General features: G+C 55.1%; 1 protein-coding gene across 1 annotated transcript in view; it reads right to left on the bottom strand.

Moving 5' to 3' along the window:
- Positions 1-3,182: 3,182 nt before the first annotated feature.
- Positions 3,183-17,721, bottom strand: part of MOV10L1 (Mov10 like RNA helicase 1) — a 44,571-nt gene continuing 30,032 nt past the window's right edge. Inside the window, exons 14-26 of the mRNA XM_067698757.1 lie at positions 12,774-12,832; positions 12,223-12,320; positions 11,716-11,824; positions 11,263-11,432; positions 10,620-10,766; positions 10,032-10,153; positions 9,756-9,855; positions 9,485-9,649; positions 7,976-8,149; positions 5,415-5,564; positions 4,551-4,658; positions 3,859-3,996; positions 3,183-3,767 (exon numbers count right to left, since the gene is read on the bottom strand). Of these exons, the coding sequence (XP_067554858.1) occupies positions 3,672-3,767; positions 3,859-3,996; positions 4,551-4,658; positions 5,415-5,564; positions 7,976-8,149; positions 9,485-9,649; positions 9,756-9,855; positions 10,032-10,153; positions 10,620-10,766; positions 11,263-11,432; positions 11,716-11,824; positions 12,223-12,320; positions 12,774-12,832 (1,636 nt within the window). The 3' untranslated portion in view covers positions 3,183-3,671. The remainder of the gene's footprint in view (positions 3,768-3,858; positions 3,997-4,550; positions 4,659-5,414; positions 5,565-7,975; positions 8,150-9,484; positions 9,650-9,755; positions 9,856-10,031; positions 10,154-10,619; positions 10,767-11,262; positions 11,433-11,715; positions 11,825-12,222; positions 12,321-12,773; positions 12,833-17,721) is intronic.

Below are 17,721 nucleotides of genomic sequence, written 5' to 3'. Positions count from 1 at the left end.
AGTTCCGCTGCAAACAGCCGCCGCTTTCTGAGGTGTATTTCAGTTGGTTAGTCTGGTTAGGAGAAAAACCGCTGGTCTCCACGTGCTCTCAGAATTGGCAAGTGGCTATGGCAGGTGGCAGAGGTGCCACTGGAGCACAGCGGGTGCGCGGCGGATGCTGGCAGCACGAGCGCACAGGACCCACAGGACAGAGGGCGCAGCTGGAGCTGGCGGCCCTGCACCCCTACCCCATTACGGCAGCCCCTCTGACGCTGTCCTCATCTCAGAGAGGGGCCTGGGTGGGGAGGTGACACCTGGACAGGGGTTCTGACCCTGCAGAGTCTCCAAGCTCCACCCTCCCTGCCGCCTGGGCATGGGTGGACAGCAGGGGCTGCTCCGGTCCTCACCCCCGGCCAGCCCAGACTGGGAGGCTACTCTCCCCAAATCCTGTCTCTGGGGCAGGATGGCATTAGGGGAGCAGCCTGCCCTTTCTCGTGCTGATCCATTGACATGTGGCTTTTGACTCATGGAAGGGCTTTGGAAGGGTGAGGGACAGTACTACAGTAAAACCTTCATTCTCATCTCTATTTAGGTGACGTTTTATCAGCTCGCATATCAATGAAGACGAAAAATAGGAAGAAAGCCTAACGCTCGAACCATGTCTTATCACTTGGGCGAACCCCAAGTAATGTTCGCCCTTGAAGACGGGCGGCTCAACTGACGCATTTCCAATTCTACTTCCACGTTGTTACGAAAATTTGCAATGTCTGTGCATCGTGTTGATTGAGTACGTACCTAACGATTCTGAGCACACAGAGGAAGTTCTTGTTCCCAGGTCTGGCCTCATGGTCTCACAGATTAGGACAAACGACCCCCTCGATGTACTACTGCAGGTATTTTGTCTGGGAGCAGCCGAGGGTGCTGGATAGGACAGGCCATGGCACAACACGGCGGAGGGTCATCTCACCCCACGCTTGGACAGCAGGTGGGCTGGGAGCTCTGCCCCACCGGCCCCCTCACTCTGGAGACTGGAGCCGCCGCCCTGGGGCGCCCAGACACCTGATGGAGGAGGTGGAGCTGGTCCACTCGAGTCTGCGGCACTTCTGCTGGCCCCTCGTTGGCCAGAGCTCTCAGCTGGCCCCGCGGGGCTGGGTGCGGCGGCGGGCCACAGCCCACCGTGTGCCCGGGAGAACAGACCCTCCGTGACGCCATAACTTCCAACCCAGCACATTCTGCACTGGGGTGCAGTTCTGTGGGAAGGAAGAATGACACGGCGATTGCAGCTGTGAAAGGACAGCTTGCTGGGGTGCTTTTCAAGTGGGCGAGGCGAGCGTCAAGTTGCAACGGCATTTGGAGCTGCCGGAGCTGCTGAGAAGGCCGCTGGGGCTGTTCTGCTTTAAAATGGCAACAGTTACAACATGCCGGGCATGAGCACCTTTAAAAATGAAGAAAAAGCTTGGATAACTTACAAACGAGGGGCAGGACACACAATTTCCAAGTTTCACTTAGGGGATCTCTGTGCAGCCACACCTGCCCACGGTGCTTTTTTTTTTTTTTCGCTGTGTGGGGTCTTCGTTGCTGCACGCAGGCTTTCTCTAGTTGCGACGAGCAGGGGCTACTCTTTGTTGCAGTGCGTGGGCTTCTCATTGTGGTGGCTTCTCTTGTTGTGGAGCACAGGCTCTAGGCACGCAGGCTTCAGGAGTCGTGGCACGTGGGCTCAGTAGTTGTGGCTCACGGGCTCTAGAGCACAGGCTCAGTAATTGTGGTACACGTGCTAGTTGCTCCACGGCACGTGGGATCTTCCTGGATCAGGGCTCAAACCCATGTCCCCTGCATTGGCAGGCAGATTCTTAACCACTGTGCCACCAGGCAAGTCCCCTGTGGCGCCTCTTACCTCTGCTTCACGAGGTCTCCATGCTGGTCTAGGTGGCTCGGCCTCCCACAGACTGACCCTTGGAGGGCAGGCACCGTGCGCTTCTGCCCACAGGCAGCAGACGTCCCTGCTTGGGCACCGGCCCCCATCCCCATCCAAAGGTCACATGGGGGCTCCTGCCTGTTCTGGCCCAGCCAGGCTGTGCAGTGCCCTCCTGCCCTTGGCACACAGGTGTGCCCCGAGTACTGCCGCCCCAGAGACACCTCTGGGACCCTGCTGAGGTGTCCCTGGCCCGCCCAGCCCCTTACTGCCTGCAGCCCCTGCCGCTCCTGCCCTGGCACGTGGTGGTGACCAAATCCCGCTACTCGCCACGGAGGATGGAGGGTGGGACCCAGCCGCGTGTGCTCAGCCAACACTGGTTCTCCCCCCACCCCCGGAATTTCTAGGTCTCCACTGTCACCCGTTGGTGTCAGAGGCCCGGCCCCCAAGACCCTGCTCTGGAGAGGGTGGCACGGCAAAGCAGGGTGTGCTGGACTGGGACTCGGCCACGGAGAAGACCAAGGGGGGCAGAGCCAGGTGGCAAGTGGGCAGGAGGTGCAGACCGAGGGGGTTCAGGGGGACCGACTTCCACTCAGACTCTGCCAGGTGGGGCTCGAGGCTGCTCAGAGTGACCTGGCAACTGTCCTGGCAGCCCATGCAGGCGGTCAAGGCCAGAACCTTCTCATGTCCTGACAAGCTACTGGCTCTGTTTCTGAACCCAGCCATTCCCCCACCAACTGACCCACGGCAGCCATTTGTGATGTGTCCGCAGTTAGGAGAGCCCAACCCCAGGCCCGGGGGCCACTGTGGGCTCCGGGCTGAACCACCGGGGCCTCAACTTCCCCACCTGTGAGCCAGGAGACGGCATTTCCAGTGCTCACAGCTGCCGACAAAGGGACAAGGCCCTGAGGAGCAGGGGCGGGGGCAGCCTGTCACGGGGGTTGCTAGGGTCCTGGGGTGGCCTTGGGAACCCTGGTGCGGACACTGTCTGCCCTGTCCCTCCCGCCACGCCCTCCACTTCTGCAGCACCCACGGGAAGGTCTCTGTGGCCCTGCCTGTGGCCTCCAAAGGCTCGGATACAGGCCCCGCCCAGCTGCACCAGGATGCAGGGCGGGGAGGATGCTGACCCCCACCCCTGCCCTGCCGGCCCAGCTCTGGGCAAAGAGCCCTGGAGCCCCCAGGCTTCACACAGCTGGCGTGTGAACTGAACGTGGCTCAAGGGCCTGGAGGCCATGTGAAAGCCTGACCGCCAACCCCAATATTGGATGCGGAGGCCACGCAAGTGTCCCACTCAAGCATTTATTTCGGTGACAGCTGCAGAGACTGCCCAGGGGTGGGCACAGGCTGCGTGCGGAGCTGACAGCAGCGAGAGCAGACGTCAGACCAGGGGTCTCAGGCCTGTGGCCACGGCTGGAAACTAGGCAGGCCGCAGCCCAGATGGCGTCCCTCGGGGTGTGGAACGTGGCCTCCGGCCACTGCTTCTCGGCAGGGGCTCTGCTGGGCAGAGACGGGTGGCCGCACACCCGGCCATGGCAGCAGACTTGGAAATGCGGGGTCCAGTGAGCGGGGTCCCCATGACAGCTCAGGCTCACGCTCAGGGACCACCGTGGGGGGGGGCCCGGCAGCCCCCTCTTCCCAGGGTGGTCTTACGAGGGGCACTGAAGTTTGCTCATTAAGCTGTGAAAGGAAGGAGGCGCTGACCCCAAATGTCATCCCAGGGCCGGGTGGAGGGTGGCTGCAGCCCAGGGGCAGGGCCCGCAGGGGCAGGAGACGGCAGTGCTCACTCCTGCAGGGGCTGCAGCTCGGGCGGCAGGTTGCATCCCGTGTACACCCCATTCGTGATGCTGTACTCCAGCAAAGCCCCGAAACACGGATCCTGACGACACACAAAGGGGCGGGGCTCGCACCTGACAGCCATCCCGCTGCCCCCCTGGGCCCCTCTCCCTGAGCCCTGGGCCCCAGCTCACCCTGACAAGAACATGAGGATTTCCCACAACAATCAGCAAGGCTTTGGGTCTGGTGATTGCAACATTAAATCTTTTTGAGTCGGCCAAGAATCCCAAAAAATATCTATCATCTTCAAATATGTCTTCATTTGACCGCACCTAAGAAACCCAGAGATGGATAAAAATAGTGTTTAAAATTTTTCGGTGCGGAAAGAAACTCAATATATAAAAAGCATTTAAAAACGTTCAACGTCGGTATGACTCCATCTGTGGTCACAGAAGAGAAAGGCAATGGGTGAGGAGCAGGCCTCCCGGCGTTCCGCCTACAGCCAAGGGGGCACTCCACACGCCAAGGGGTGACCTCCGGTGCGGGGCTTGAGGCAACGCTGCTTTTCCTCCTACCTGAACTCCCCAGCCTGCCAGCAGTTAACGCGCACTGTCCATAAAGGGAATTTTAAAGAGAAGAACAGGCTTCTGAGAGCCGAGCCAACCTTCCCGGCCCGCAGGCTCCTTGCCAATCCCGCCCCTTCAACATCCCAGCCCTCCTTCTCCAACATTTAACTACTTCTTCCTGGGTTTCTGTCCTTCGTTCTTTTTTAAAAAGAACGCCCTACAGTTAACTGCTCAAGGTGATGGTCCAAGGCCCCTCCTGCCCCCGGGAGGCCCCGCACAGCAGCCAGCCTGGCGCAGGCCCCTGGGACGGGGGTACCTACAGTTGAGATGATGATAACCAGATACTCTTGCCCTTGAAACTCCTCCACGGATCCAACCTTTATATCCATCAGATCAACATTTTGCAAAAGAATTCTGATTTTCTCCACCTTTGAAGGAGATGAGATCAAAGATAAAATTTCACAAATCTGACCATTTCTTTACATATTACAGCGAAAGCTGAACGTTAACCACTGAGCCCCATGGCCTTTCAACCCCTGATCTCGGCTCATCAACTCTAAGCCGCTCACAGCACAAACGCCGATCTCAGGTGGGGTGTACGGGGCCGGGGCAGCACCTCCCAGGAGCAGGGCTTTGCGTCAAGAGGCGAGGACTCCCTGTGCTGAGAGTGGGGGTGGGTCCAGAGCGCCTCCTGGGGTTGGCGGGGAGAGAGCGCCGTCCAGAGGATCCCACCCCCGGGGCCTGAGTGGTTATGACAGGAACCAGGCTGTGTGGCCACAACAGGAAAGCCAGGAGGGAGAGGACGGGGCAGGGGACGGTTCTGAAGGGGGGACAGCTGATGAGCTGAGCAAGACTGGGGGTGTGTGAAGGTCTCCAGAGGTGCTAGTAAAGGAGATGCAACTTGAAATTGTGAGAAGGACAAAAGCTCAGCTCCCGCCAGCACAAGGGGCTGGAGGGTGCGGGCCAGAGGCGGCTCCCTCAGCCCAGGGGACGGGCCTTCTCACACGCAGTGACCGCATGCGTGCCGAGGTGAGGTCACCACGTGTCCCCAGCCCCCGCCCCCCCACCCCGTTTGGGGCACAGGCACAGCGGCTGTACAGATGCAGAGAGAGCCGTGTCCAACTTCCTTCCTCAGACCCCACAGACAGGAAGGCACAGAGGAGCTGGCTGGGGCAGACCCACACCTGCTTCCGGTAAGGCGTGATCACGCCGATGTCGCCAGCGGACACCTGGCTGGAGATGCTCCTGGCCAGCAGGCAGCAGTAGCGCATGACCTGGACGGCCTCGGCAGGGTTGAACCACGATGGGCTTCGCCCCTCTCGAGCTTCCTCGCCCTGAGTTAGCAGGAAGACAAGAGAATGGCACGTCCATCACAAAAACGTCATTTTCTCGTTGTGAACGAGAAACGTCACTTCTTGTGAAGGGTCTATGAACTAGGGAGAAGTCAGGGTGGTGACTCAGCAGAGACAGAGGAGGAGCGCTGCTCTCGTGCAGACTTGTGGTCCAGCAGGACAGACGGATGCTCAGCAGTAAGGACTCGTTCTGGATGCACAGATGCCAGGGGAGGAGGGTTGGCTGGGCGCGTCTCTGAACTGGGACCCCACCCCCTGCCAAAATGCCCGTGCGTCCTGGCAAGAGCAGACCTCGTGGCCTGGGGGAGGCGGCCGGCCGGCTGATACCTATGTGGCCACAAGTTTTTAAAAGCAGAATTTACAGGCCCTCGTTCTTGATCAGAACCTAGTACACTCAGAAGTAAAATATAGGTCACCCAAACATCCTTAACCACGTGGAAACACACTTCTTTAGAACTCCTGGGTCAAAAGGGAAAATAAAGTCTCAAGCACCTCGACAGATACGAAGACGCGCGTGGAAGGGCAGAGCTGGGGGGCGTGGCCACCCGAGCCCCTGCGAGGAGCACAGGGGCCACGCGCCTGCCTCGTGGGAACTACAACAAGCAAAGGAAAGGGAAGCAAGTCAGCGAGGGGAGGAGCAGAGATAAATCTGAGACGAATGAAGCAGAAAACAGGTGAGAATAAAGTCCAAAGCTGGTTTTCCAATTAGACCAAAGGCTGCTGCCTCTCCTGTAACAGGCCAGACGGTCAGAATCTGAGGCTTGGGTGCAGCCACGCTGCCCACTCAGCCCTGCCATCTGGGCGCAGGTTCCCGGCTCCCGGCCGCACTTCCTTTAGGACAAGACCCCAGTTGCCTTGGGCCCAGCCCCCCTTGGGCACTGCTGGGGCTCAGCTGCCCCCTCGACTGGGCCCCTCTGTGAGATGCCCTGGGCTGGGGACAGAGCAGTGAGGGAGATGGGGGTCTTTCTGGAGCTCTGGGGGAGGGGCTGATGAGGGGAGCATACAGGTGACACCTGGAGGTCTCATTCCAGGGATGGAGTGCCCTGTGGGGGAGCGAGGGCCCTGGCAGTGCTGCAGCCTCGAAACAACGGACGACAATGCCCTTTTGCTCCAACGGTGGGAGTGGACCCCCCTGTTGCCTGCAACCCAGCCCCAGAGGCCTCACCCTCATTTTCTTCTGGGGGCCCAGAATGGAGCCAGTACACAGTCAGGCCCCAAGAAATACCCACTAAATAAGGTAACCTTTCTGGACTCTGTTCTTTGCACAGCGAGCACCTCCGTCCCCACAGCTCCATGGCAGGTTATCCAGTGGACCTCGAGTCTCCATTTCCTTCTACACAACGTTTTTGCACATTTACCACTCCCTTCTACACCCAGTTTTTGTCGCGAATGAGCCTACTGGGACCCTTACGTAGTTTGCAGGAAACACATGGGTTGCTGTGGGCAGAGCTGACCTCTCCTCAAGGCCAGTCCCTCCACTGGGAGCGTGGGTGCTCTCGGACGGACCTCCCCTTCTTGGCTGACTGCTCTGCTGCCCCCACCGCGTCTGCTTTGCTGCCCCTGAAACCTGGGGAAGCCTTTGAGCAGAGGCTGGGGGAGCGGCATTCCTGGAGAGGCCTCGTGCCAAGCGACCACGCTGGTCTCCCCACAGGGCCCCCTCTTCCTCCAACTCGCCCCCATCCAGAGGATGGGTACCCCAAGCCACACCTGGACACACGAGCCCACCGCTGACACAGCGGGTCAAGCTAAACGTCGAGGGGCCGAGTGCTGTCCCCGGGAAGGCAGGCTGCTGAGAGGACGGGCAGACACCACTCCAGCCCCAATTCTGCAGGAGAGTTTGGCGAGGGAGGGGCTCACACCAAACCTGACTTCGGCTTCTAACCACCAAACTCCCAGTACAAACTCCCTGGTTTTAAGTGAGCGCTACCGGGCGTCTAACACCTCCCTCTGGGGACCCCCCACCCAGTGAGGCCCTGGGGGAGGGCAGGCTCTGTCCCCAGGATTGGTCCTCCCCCTCGATACCATCAAATCACAGGGGGAAGGGGTGGGGCGGTGGCAGGAGCTTCCTCAGGTCTGCTCACCTCCCAGCCCCCGATCGACCCTGTCAACTCCCTCAGGATGCCCCCCTTCGATGCCCACCTCGGGCCACCCCCCTCCGGGGCCTTCTGTGCAGCCACCCGAGTGCTGAGGGGCTGGTCCTGCAGGGGCAGAGCCCCTTCCTCACTGACTTTTCTGCCCCGGGAACAGTAGGGAGCAAGCCCACCACAAGCTCTCAGGAAATGCCGGGTTAATGATGCTGGGTTAACCACCAGATTCCACATGGTAACCAGGAGACGTGTAACCGTAGGTAGCACTGAGGGGTCGCCCTCCTGCCGAGCCCGGCCCACACTCACCCTCACTCCGTGGAAGATGAGGGGGAAGCCCTTCCTGGGTAACTTCTCCCAGCCCAGCAAGGAGGTCACCACCCTGGGGTCTGCGCAGACTTCCAGCTCTTGGTGGTAGAACAGTCTGGATGGCAGGGCCAGCAGAGCCGAGTGGGACCTGTAGTTTTTCACGAGCTTCGTCACCTGCAGGTAGGAAGCAGGGGCAGGTCCAGGGCCAAAGCTAGCATGCGCACCCGACGTGCCTCCAGGGGAAAGGTGCGTGGTCACCTCGAATCACACCCGGGCGGCCCTGCCTGTGACGCCCGCCCCCGTCACCTCCACTGGACTTGGAAGCGCTCTTGGCACCTCCACCTCGGGCGACTGGGCTCTGACAGAAAAGAACAGGAGAGAAAGTGTCCCTGTGTGGGGCTGCAGGCTGTCTGCAAGCTGCACCCTGATTCCCTGTGTCGCGACCCCGGCCGTTAGAGCAGCCCGGGGAGCTGGTCCTGGCTTGGCTGCGGTGGGAGCCGGGCCCTGGGCCCCGAGGCAGGATGGCTACCCACAGCCAGCCCCCCGAGGCACCGGGGGACGAAGTGCCAAGACGGGGAGCAAGGACAGCTTTGTTTCCTGCCTCCAACTGGCCAGGAAGTTCACCCTAGTCTTTCCTTTTTCCTGGGGTGAGAAGGCCAGAGGCCCAGAACTCTCCTGTTGACAAACTTCAACTCAGTCACCAAGACAGGTCCAGCCTCTGAGACACTAATCTAAACCCCAAACCTGACTCAGCAGCACGGCTTCTCCCTGGGCCGGGCCGGGCCCCACGGTACTGGCCTGGACACCTGCCCGCCGCCCCATCCGCCCTGTGCCCACGTGCCCTCCCTGTTCTCCAGGAGGAAAGGGCCCGGGGCTGACAATCTGGAACGTGGAATAGGCCCCAGGCAGTTGCCCTGACCATCTGCCCACGATCACCGTACCTGGCTTGCTGTTCAAAGTCCAGAGGAGAACCTCTCCTTGTCTCTATACTGGGGGAGCCCAGAGGATAATGTTATTGGCTCACCTCAACAGGGGACCCCATGGACACAAAGCTCCCGAGCTCCAGGGTGCTGAGGGCTCCTGCAATGCAGACCCTGAGGCCCATCCCTCTGTGTCATCAGAGGTCGGCTGAGAACCCAGGGACTGGCACATCCACCGGTACCTCGGGAGACCGCAGACACGCTGCCTTCTCTTCCAGGTAAACTTCCAGAGCTCCCTCCCGTTTCCCACAGCGACACAGACTGAAGCTCTCTTACTGAGGGGCTGGCGCTGCCTGCAAGGGCCGGCCCCCCAGAGAGCCCCTCAGCAGGCCCTGGAAGCAGTTCCTGAGTTCCTGGGACCGTGGAGTTGCTGAAAGTGCCTCAGGTGCACTTTGGGGGTGGTGGCAGAAGGAGGGTGGGCTGCTTGGGCCCTGCCCCTGGGTGTGGCTCAGGGGACACAGGGTGGTGAGCTCCCCCGTGGGCCCCTCTGCTCGAGTCCCACCAAGAAGCACGTGGGGTCCAAGCTCACCAACAAGGGGTTGTAGGCACCACAGGCTCCAAAAGCATCTTCGTCTCGCAGATACGCTGGTCGGGACATCAGTCTCTCCAGCATAGAGACGTGCAGCCCATAGGCCGTGGCAAGTCTGGACTTGATGACCGGTCCGAGCTGCATGGGGTCTCCGGCCAGGATGATCTGTGACACGAACGGGACGGCTCTCGGCATCCGTCTCATGAGCGAGTCCCCTGGTGTGTGGCGCGCAGGGGCCAAGGTTGGGGCGACTACAGCGCATGAGCCTCACCTGGCCGCTGACGTCTGAGACCAGCCCCAGGGGGATGAGGCACTCGGGCTCGCTCGCCTGGCCCGCTTCGTCCACAAACACGTGCGTGAAGTGTCCGACTCTAGAGAAGGCACGTTCCCGGGGTCACTCTTGTCCATGTGTCCTGCCCAGCAAGGCCTCGCCTCGCTGCCTGGGGCGCCTGCCCCCTGCTCCTGCCCCCACCCCCGGGTACCTCCCGACTCTCCGCGAACACACCACCTCCTCCCCGCCTCTGCCCAGGAAGCCCCAAGAGCCCACCTCAACCCTATCTGGTAGAAGAGTCCCGCGCTGCTGCACGTGGTGATGACCACCCTGAAGCGAGAGGCCTTCCAGATGTCTTCCCCGTCTCTGCAATACGGCCTGATGGTCTCTGTGGCGCTCTGTGGGGGCAGGCCGTCTGCCAGGTTACTCAGCATTTCTCTACACTGGACAGTCACAAAGCTGACTGGAGTTCTGAATGATAAGCTCATCCTGCTGCCACTTCTTAGCTGTGACTCACTATTGATCTAAGATTGCTCTTTCTATCAAAACGTCTTGTGTTTTCCTATCAACTTAGTCCATGTTTTACAGACTCCAGAACCACGACTATAACAGTGAATCCCGCAGATCCTTCCCCAGAACAACCACATACATTTTCTAGATTCAATCTCTTTTGTTAACCAAACTGGGAGCGTTTCTAGTAAACCAACAGAACCAAAAAGCAACTGTACCTTTGGGGAAAAATAAGAGAGTAGCTTCAGCATTTAACATAGCTGGGAACGCCCAGAACGTCACTAAACCTTCAGGAAGGAAACAGTCCTCGTGCTCTGCTGTGGTGCTGGGACAAGGTCGGGGGAGGACGCTCACCTCCTTGAACCTGCAGGTGGCGTTCACACGGACCATGGCGCCCAGCCGCAGTGCCTGGCTCTCGTGCAGCCGCAGGCACACAAGGTCGGCCGCGCTGTTGGAGGGTGCGCACACCAGGATCCGACTGTCCGGCAGAGCGTGGAAGACCTTCCCCAGGACACACGGGAGGCAAAAGGGGACGGGTCAGCGGCCAGTGCCAGGCCCACCCATGAGGGCTCCTGACGTGGACTTGCTGCATGGGCCCACGTCACCCCTCATGCGTCTGAGCCTGGCCCTGCCACTGTGTGCAGGTGGTGGAGTCCCCGTCTCCCAGACCCTAAACTTCCCGGGCCTGGGTACCCACGGGCGACCCGAGTCCCCAGCGACGCAGGACACTGAACACAATGTCCACAACTCAATTTAAATCTCAGTGGAGGCGCCAGACACTTGTGCAGTTTCGATTCTGAAGTGGAGCGACTCCTGTCTAAACGTAGGAAATGAGCTCTTAAAGTCCTATAGCCACATAACAAACTTTGTTAAATACGAAACAACTGGGATTTTTCAAACTCTTTCCAACGTTCTGATCTATGGTTTAAACCGATGCTTCCCGATGACAGGAGCACACAGCTCTGTTTACCGCGACCCCGTCCCCACCCACCATTACCTGTAAAACAGCCTCTATGATGGTCACCGTCTTGCCAGTCCCAGGAGGCCCGAAGAGCACATAGGGGATCGGGCGGCAGTCTCCACTCAGAATCCTCCTCACCGCCAACTTCTGGTTTTCGTTCAGCAGGGGGTTGAAAAACTCCTCTCTCGCTTTCGGGGCTCCGCTGACTGCATCCAAAGGGAGAGACAGGGTCGGCGGAGGTCACGGCTGGTCCCCTCACGACCCGTCCCAGCGCCACTTGCTTCGGGATAGTCGGCTGAGAGCAAAAGCATAGGCCACTCCGCCCACTCCCCGCGTCACCTGTGTAGTGTCACCAAGGTGTTATGAGTGGTTGTTAACAGGTGGACAAGAGCAGCCCACCATCAGGAGGGTCAGAACACATGTCCCCTCGCCTGCCCGAGATCCCCCCCCACCAAGTCCTGCAGGAGCTGGCTTGGTCCCCAGACTCACCCAGCCTGCCTGTCTCTGTGGCGAACGCCCATGGCCCTGGTGTGTCCTGGGCACCCGCTCGCTGCTCCTCTGGGGTGTGCTTAGTTTGGTCCTTCAAGGCTTTCCTATTCTAGAAAAATCATGCAGAAAAATGGCTTAAAAAGAAAGCTTTGGGACTTCCCTGGTGGCACAGTGGTTAAGAATCCGCCTGCCAATGCAGGGGACACAGGTTCAATCCCTGGTCCGGGAAGATCCCACATGCTGCGGAGCAGCTAAGCCCGTGCACCACAACTACTGAGCCTGCACTCTGGAGCCCACGTGCCACAACTACTGAGCCCGCGTGCCACAACTACTGAAGCCCGTGCACCTAGAGCCCGTGCTCCACAACAAGAGAAGCCACTGCAATGAGAAGCCCGCGCACTGCAAGGAAGAGTAGCCCCCGCTCGCTGCAACTAGAGGAAGCCCGGGTGCGGCAACGAAGACCCAGCACAGCCAAAAAAATAAAAAATAAAATAAATAAAGCAATACCTTGGAGGTGGGCTGTCCGTGGTTTTTGATGTCTTGTGCGTGTTTCCAATCCCATGTCACTTGGGGAGACTGTAAAATGATTTCTTCTGGAAACAACACTTTTAGAACAAGAAAAAGCGAGAAGGTAGACATTACTGGAAAGCTTAAGAAAGATGAACAGAGGCAGCTCGTCCTGAAGAAATTCATGTCTGTGTATTCCTCTCCTCTCTGGCCCTGTGCACTGCTTCTCACCTACAGCATAGTGCCAGCACCGCATATTCTTGGCAACAAAGCCATTTACTTGTCTATTTGTAAGTACAAAAATGAGTTACATTTAGGGGGGAAAGCAGAGTGCAATCATTTTATTTTTAATAACTTAAGCATGCTATTTCTACATAGCTGAAATTGTAAGAAAACACTGAACGTCCCCAATAGAAAGGAAAACACTGGGTATCACATAGTTTTACTTCTAATGTATGAATGAAGAGGCTGTGGTTTAGACAAAATTTTACGTGACGCTTCTAAAAATACTCTGGGAAGATGTAACACCGTCATCCCACAAAAGTTAATACCTTTTACGCCCAAGTGGACAACTTGTTCAAGTGCAAAGTGACACCGTCTGCTGGTGGTCCTGTGGGAGAGAGTGATGTGGGTCAGCACCCTGGGACCCTTAAGAAACACTCACATGAGACCAGGCTGGAGGAACCAGCAGGAGTTTTACGAGGAAACTCTCAACACCTGTCAGGACAGCAGGGATGCCTTCCTTTCTGGGAATATTCCTGTTTTAATGTATAAAGTGGACAAGTAGAAAAAGGAGGAAATATAGCCTGTGAACTGTCAGAGCTGCATCAATAGGAAAATAACTTTGATGGTAAAGATTCACTCCTGTGAAATTTACTCAGAACAACAGTAAAAAAATAAACTGAAGCATGTTAAAAATGCTAAGTATTGGGGCTTCCCTTGTGGTGCAGTGGTTAAGAATCCGCCTGCCAATGCAGGGGACACGGGTTTGAGCCCTGGTCCGGGGAGATCCCACACGCTGCAGAGCAACTAAGCCCGCGAGCCACAACTACTGAGCCTGCGCTCTAGAGCCCGCGAGCCACAACTACTGAAGCCCGCGTGCCTAGAGCCCACGCTCTGCAACAAGAGAAGCCACCGCAATGAGAAGCCCGCGCACTGCAACGAAGAGTAGCTCCCGCTCGCCGCAACTAGAGAAAGCCCGCGCGCAGCAACTAAGACCCAACGCAGCCAAAAATAAAAAAATTAAATAAATTAAAAAATTATTAGACAAGCAAAACAGCAGGAAAATAAGAAGCATCCTCATGGGAAAAGTTAAAAGAAACAGACCCAGAAATGAACTAGACACTCAATTAGCATATAAGAAGTTGAAAACAGTTGTTATAAATACATTTAAGATTTAAAGATGGACATAATGGTTGAGCAGATGGGGAATCTCTACAGAAAAGACCCAACACAGCCAAAAATAAAATTAAAAAAAAAAATTTAAGTTTATTAGAGCAAAAATTGATGGGCATCAGGCAGTAAAGCATCCTGTTAGCAGACAGAAGAGCTCTGAGGAGATGTTCAAAATGAAAGACTTCTACAGGCAGAAGGGAGCAGGGACAAGGAGGGATTTAGGCCAAAAGGCGGGCTGGGGCAAAGGTCACTGTCCTTGAGGGGACGGCAGGGGTCATTCAGGGAGACGACCCCCCAGTGCTAATCAGGGGGTTCCTGGCTGACTGGTTCACAATTCCATTTCTGGGACAGCCAAGACTGCAATTCAGTAAAACCTCAGTTTGGTGACGTGGGGCTTAGTATAAGCGACTCCACTGTGGGCCTGTTCTCCATTTTTTTTTTATTTTTTTGGCTTTGCCGCACGTCAAACGGGATTTTAGTTCCCTGATCAGGGATAGAACCCCTGTGCCCACTACAGTGGAAGCGTGGAGTCTTAACCACTGGACCGCCAGGTAAGTCCCTGTTCTCTTGTATTTTAACACAACAAAAAGAACAAAAAATGGAAAATAAAATTCCACCTTCAATGGAACAAGATGACCAAAGCTCCAAAGCACAAAAGAAGAGAATGCTCAGAAAGGAGCATCTGGCCTCGAACAAGCAAAGGCACGAGAGCTGGTTCAAGCCACCTCAGAACTCCGGCCACAGGTGGATTTACGGATTTCCGGAAAATGCAGGTCACCGTCAGGGCCTGCTCCCACAGCGCAGCGTTCTGTGGGCGTGTACGGGGCCAGAAGGAACCGGAGCCTCACCTGCAGGGTCCCAGGCTCCTGGCAGCCCCATCACCCCTGGGATACAATAAACTCCATTCAAGAGGAGCAGCAACCAGAAAAGACCCTCCTGGGACTTAGCAAGGCTGTGACTCCAAGAAAGAAAAGACAACTTAAAGCAGATGAATTAAAGAGGAAGAAACCTTCCAGTGGGAAGTCACCATAACAAAGACTCTAAAACGCCCGAGGAAACCAGACGTCCCGCCAACTTGCAGCCCAGCACCTTACCCCTAACAGCATGAAAACAGCATGAAAACACGAGCCAAACGTTTCCCAGGAAATCCTTGGAGCACATTACGGGAGGAATTCACCACACAGAACACCACGTTTTTCATCTTGGGCCTATAAGAAAGGTTCGACAGAAAGTTATCCAGTCGAAATATCCATCTCCTGAATAGGCTGAACAAAAAATTATTATCTCAAGAAATGCCAAAAAGGAAATGAATGTAATAGCTCAGAATAGAAACTGACCCTTAAAATTCCTTAACACAATTAATCCGAAGGACAGCAAGACACTAGATGGTAAAATACCAGCAGTATTTACTAAAACAAAAAACAAGACAAAGACACGGAGATGGAAGCCACGAGAGAAAAGTAAAGCAGCTGGGTGGGAGCTAACACAATGACAGACAAGGATTCCAAAGGAGGACAAAGAACAGAAAGAAGAGAGGACTTAAAGGAAGCTCTCCTAGACCCCATACGGCAAAGATGACAATTCTCCCACCATCACGGTACAAAGATGTAAGAATGTTTATTGCTTCACTGTCTGTGATAGGAAGAAGCTTAGAACCTAAAGGTCCAGCAGGGATAATAAAGACCAGAGCAAAACCCAACGGACTGGGAGTACCCTGGTGGCCCAGTGGTTAGGACATGGGCTTTCACTGCCGTAGACCCGGGTTCGATCCCTGGTTGGGGAACTAAGACCCCACCAGCCACGCAGTGCAGCCAAAACCACCCCCCCAAAACCCCGATAGACTAGAGACAGAGACACACGAGAGAATACTGATGAGGCTGGAAGTCCATCCTTCAATGAGATCAGTAAAGCCGACAAAGCTCTAGCCAAACTGACAGGAAAAGAAAGGGCAGACGTGTTGCCAGTCCTGGGAATGAGAGCGGTAACGCCAGCAAGGACTCTACAAACACTAGACGAACAACAAGGAAACATCATGAGCAATTTCACACAAATACATGAGATAACGCAGATGAAACGCACAAATCCGTAAAGACACACACACTACCAGAGTCCATGTGGCAAGAAACTAAGGTTCTTAATCTCCTAAAGAAACTGAATTTGTAGTCAGGAAGCTTCCCACAGAGAAAACTTCAGACCTAGAAGGTTTTGCTGGTGAATTCTACCAAGCATTTAAGGAAGAACTGATGAAAGTCATATTTTAAGGCAAGACAAGAAAACTTTAAACATAAACTTGTTCTCTGCCCTCTGGCCTCCTCCCTCCGACTAGTGTGTATCTGCATCTGCGTTATGTGTTAACCTGACCTCCCCCATGGCAGAAATACCTGCTCAACCAAAGACTGATTTTTCTCCTTCTGGAGCCAGCCATGTAACTCCTTAGAAGATAACATTCCTTTCTCAGTCCTGTGAGGGGTCACGGTGACCCACCACTCACCTTGTACACGTGCAGACATCTTTGGTGGACTTTATGGACAAGGCCAATGTGTCGTTTCCCTTAAAGACAGTGATTGGTGCAGAACAGACAGGTCAGACGACCTGGGGAGACTCTGGGCTGCAGTGAATGGTGGTTCTCAGCTTAAATACTTATGACCTTATTAGTGTTACCAGCTCTATCACCTGTATTCTTCCTATTCTTCCTAACAACAAGATTATTGCTTCCTGCATTACCAAATGTGTGACTGAGCCCCCGATAAAAATAATGACGACTAGGTGACCTGAAACAATTGACCAAATACATAGTTCCATAAGCTCAGTGACTGCAGCAGAGTAACTCTAGATGTGGGAAGAAGCAACCAGAGGGAATCATTTCCTGGACCGTAAATGACTAGAGCGACAGGTGGTCCGGAGGCTTTGGGCTACACTGTTAACAGGGCCTAGTCCAGCACACTGAGGGGCCCAGCAATGAAATCCCCATCTGAGCTGGGAATGAGCATTCCTAGCACCATGGGACAAAACGGTCACTAAATGCCTCCCAAACCTTGGTTGAAACTAAGACTGAAAGGGAGGGGACTGTAACATAAAAAATGTTGTCCATCCTCCAGTTCTACAAGAATCAAGTCGTTAACAACTGCACAGTACATCCCAAAAGGAATTCAGGGAAGACAAGGACGAAGCATTTGTGCTCTGGGAAAACTGGCAGAACTGGTCCTCAGATAGTTAGATATTTTCAGGAGAAAATTTTATAAACCCAGTATTCTGCTTCTTCCCATGTTCAGAAAAGCACTAAAACCATTAGCTAAGGCATCTGTTCCGTGTGAACAGCAGTGACCTCCCACCAAACTGTGCTTGGTTGCACACACCCCTTCAAATCACACCTATACTGGTCTCCGCCCTACCTCTTGGGAACAGTCCTCAGAGCTTCTGAAAGACTGTCGCCCAGGTTACAATCCTCAGGTTAGCTAAAATAAAATTCTTCATGTTTCTTAGACTGACTACTGATTAATATTTTTGTCAACATAATACCCATTCTACACAAACTGTCCCAGAAAATGGAAGAGGAGGTGACACCTTCCAACTTACTGTGCGGCCAGTGTTACCTCGTACCAAAATCAGAAAAAGATACTTCAAGAAACTAAAGACCAATATTCCTCATGAACATAGACGAAAAAATTACTACAATTTTAGAAAATCAGATCTAACAATATATAAAAGGAAATTACATCATGGCCAAGCGGGGTTTATTCTAAGAATGCAAAGTTGATTTTACAATCAATGTAACTGACTATCTTAATAGACCAAAGCTGAAAACCCACATGATCATCTCAACAGATACAGAAAAAGCATTTGACAAAATCCCATATCCATTTTTGATTAAATAAATCTCAGCAAACTAGGAGTCTATCTCCTTAACCTGACAGGGCCAAATACAAAAACCTGCAGCCCACACAGCACTAGATGGTTCAAGAGTGAGCGCTACTGGCCTAAGATCAGGAACAAGGCAAGGACGCCACTTCCCGTCACTTCCTACTTAACACCATTCTGGAGGCTCTAGCCAGTGCGAGGCGAGAAAAAACAAGATGCATCCAGATGAGAAAGGAAGCAGCAAAA

This window comes from Pseudorca crassidens, chromosome 11 (assembly GCF_039906515.1).
Source record: "Pseudorca crassidens isolate mPseCra1 chromosome 11, mPseCra1.hap1, whole genome shotgun sequence".
NCBI classification, from domain to species: Eukaryota; Metazoa; Chordata; class Mammalia; order Artiodactyla; family Delphinidae; genus Pseudorca; species Pseudorca crassidens.
This window is presented reverse-complemented; position numbering and strand designations above follow the sequence as displayed.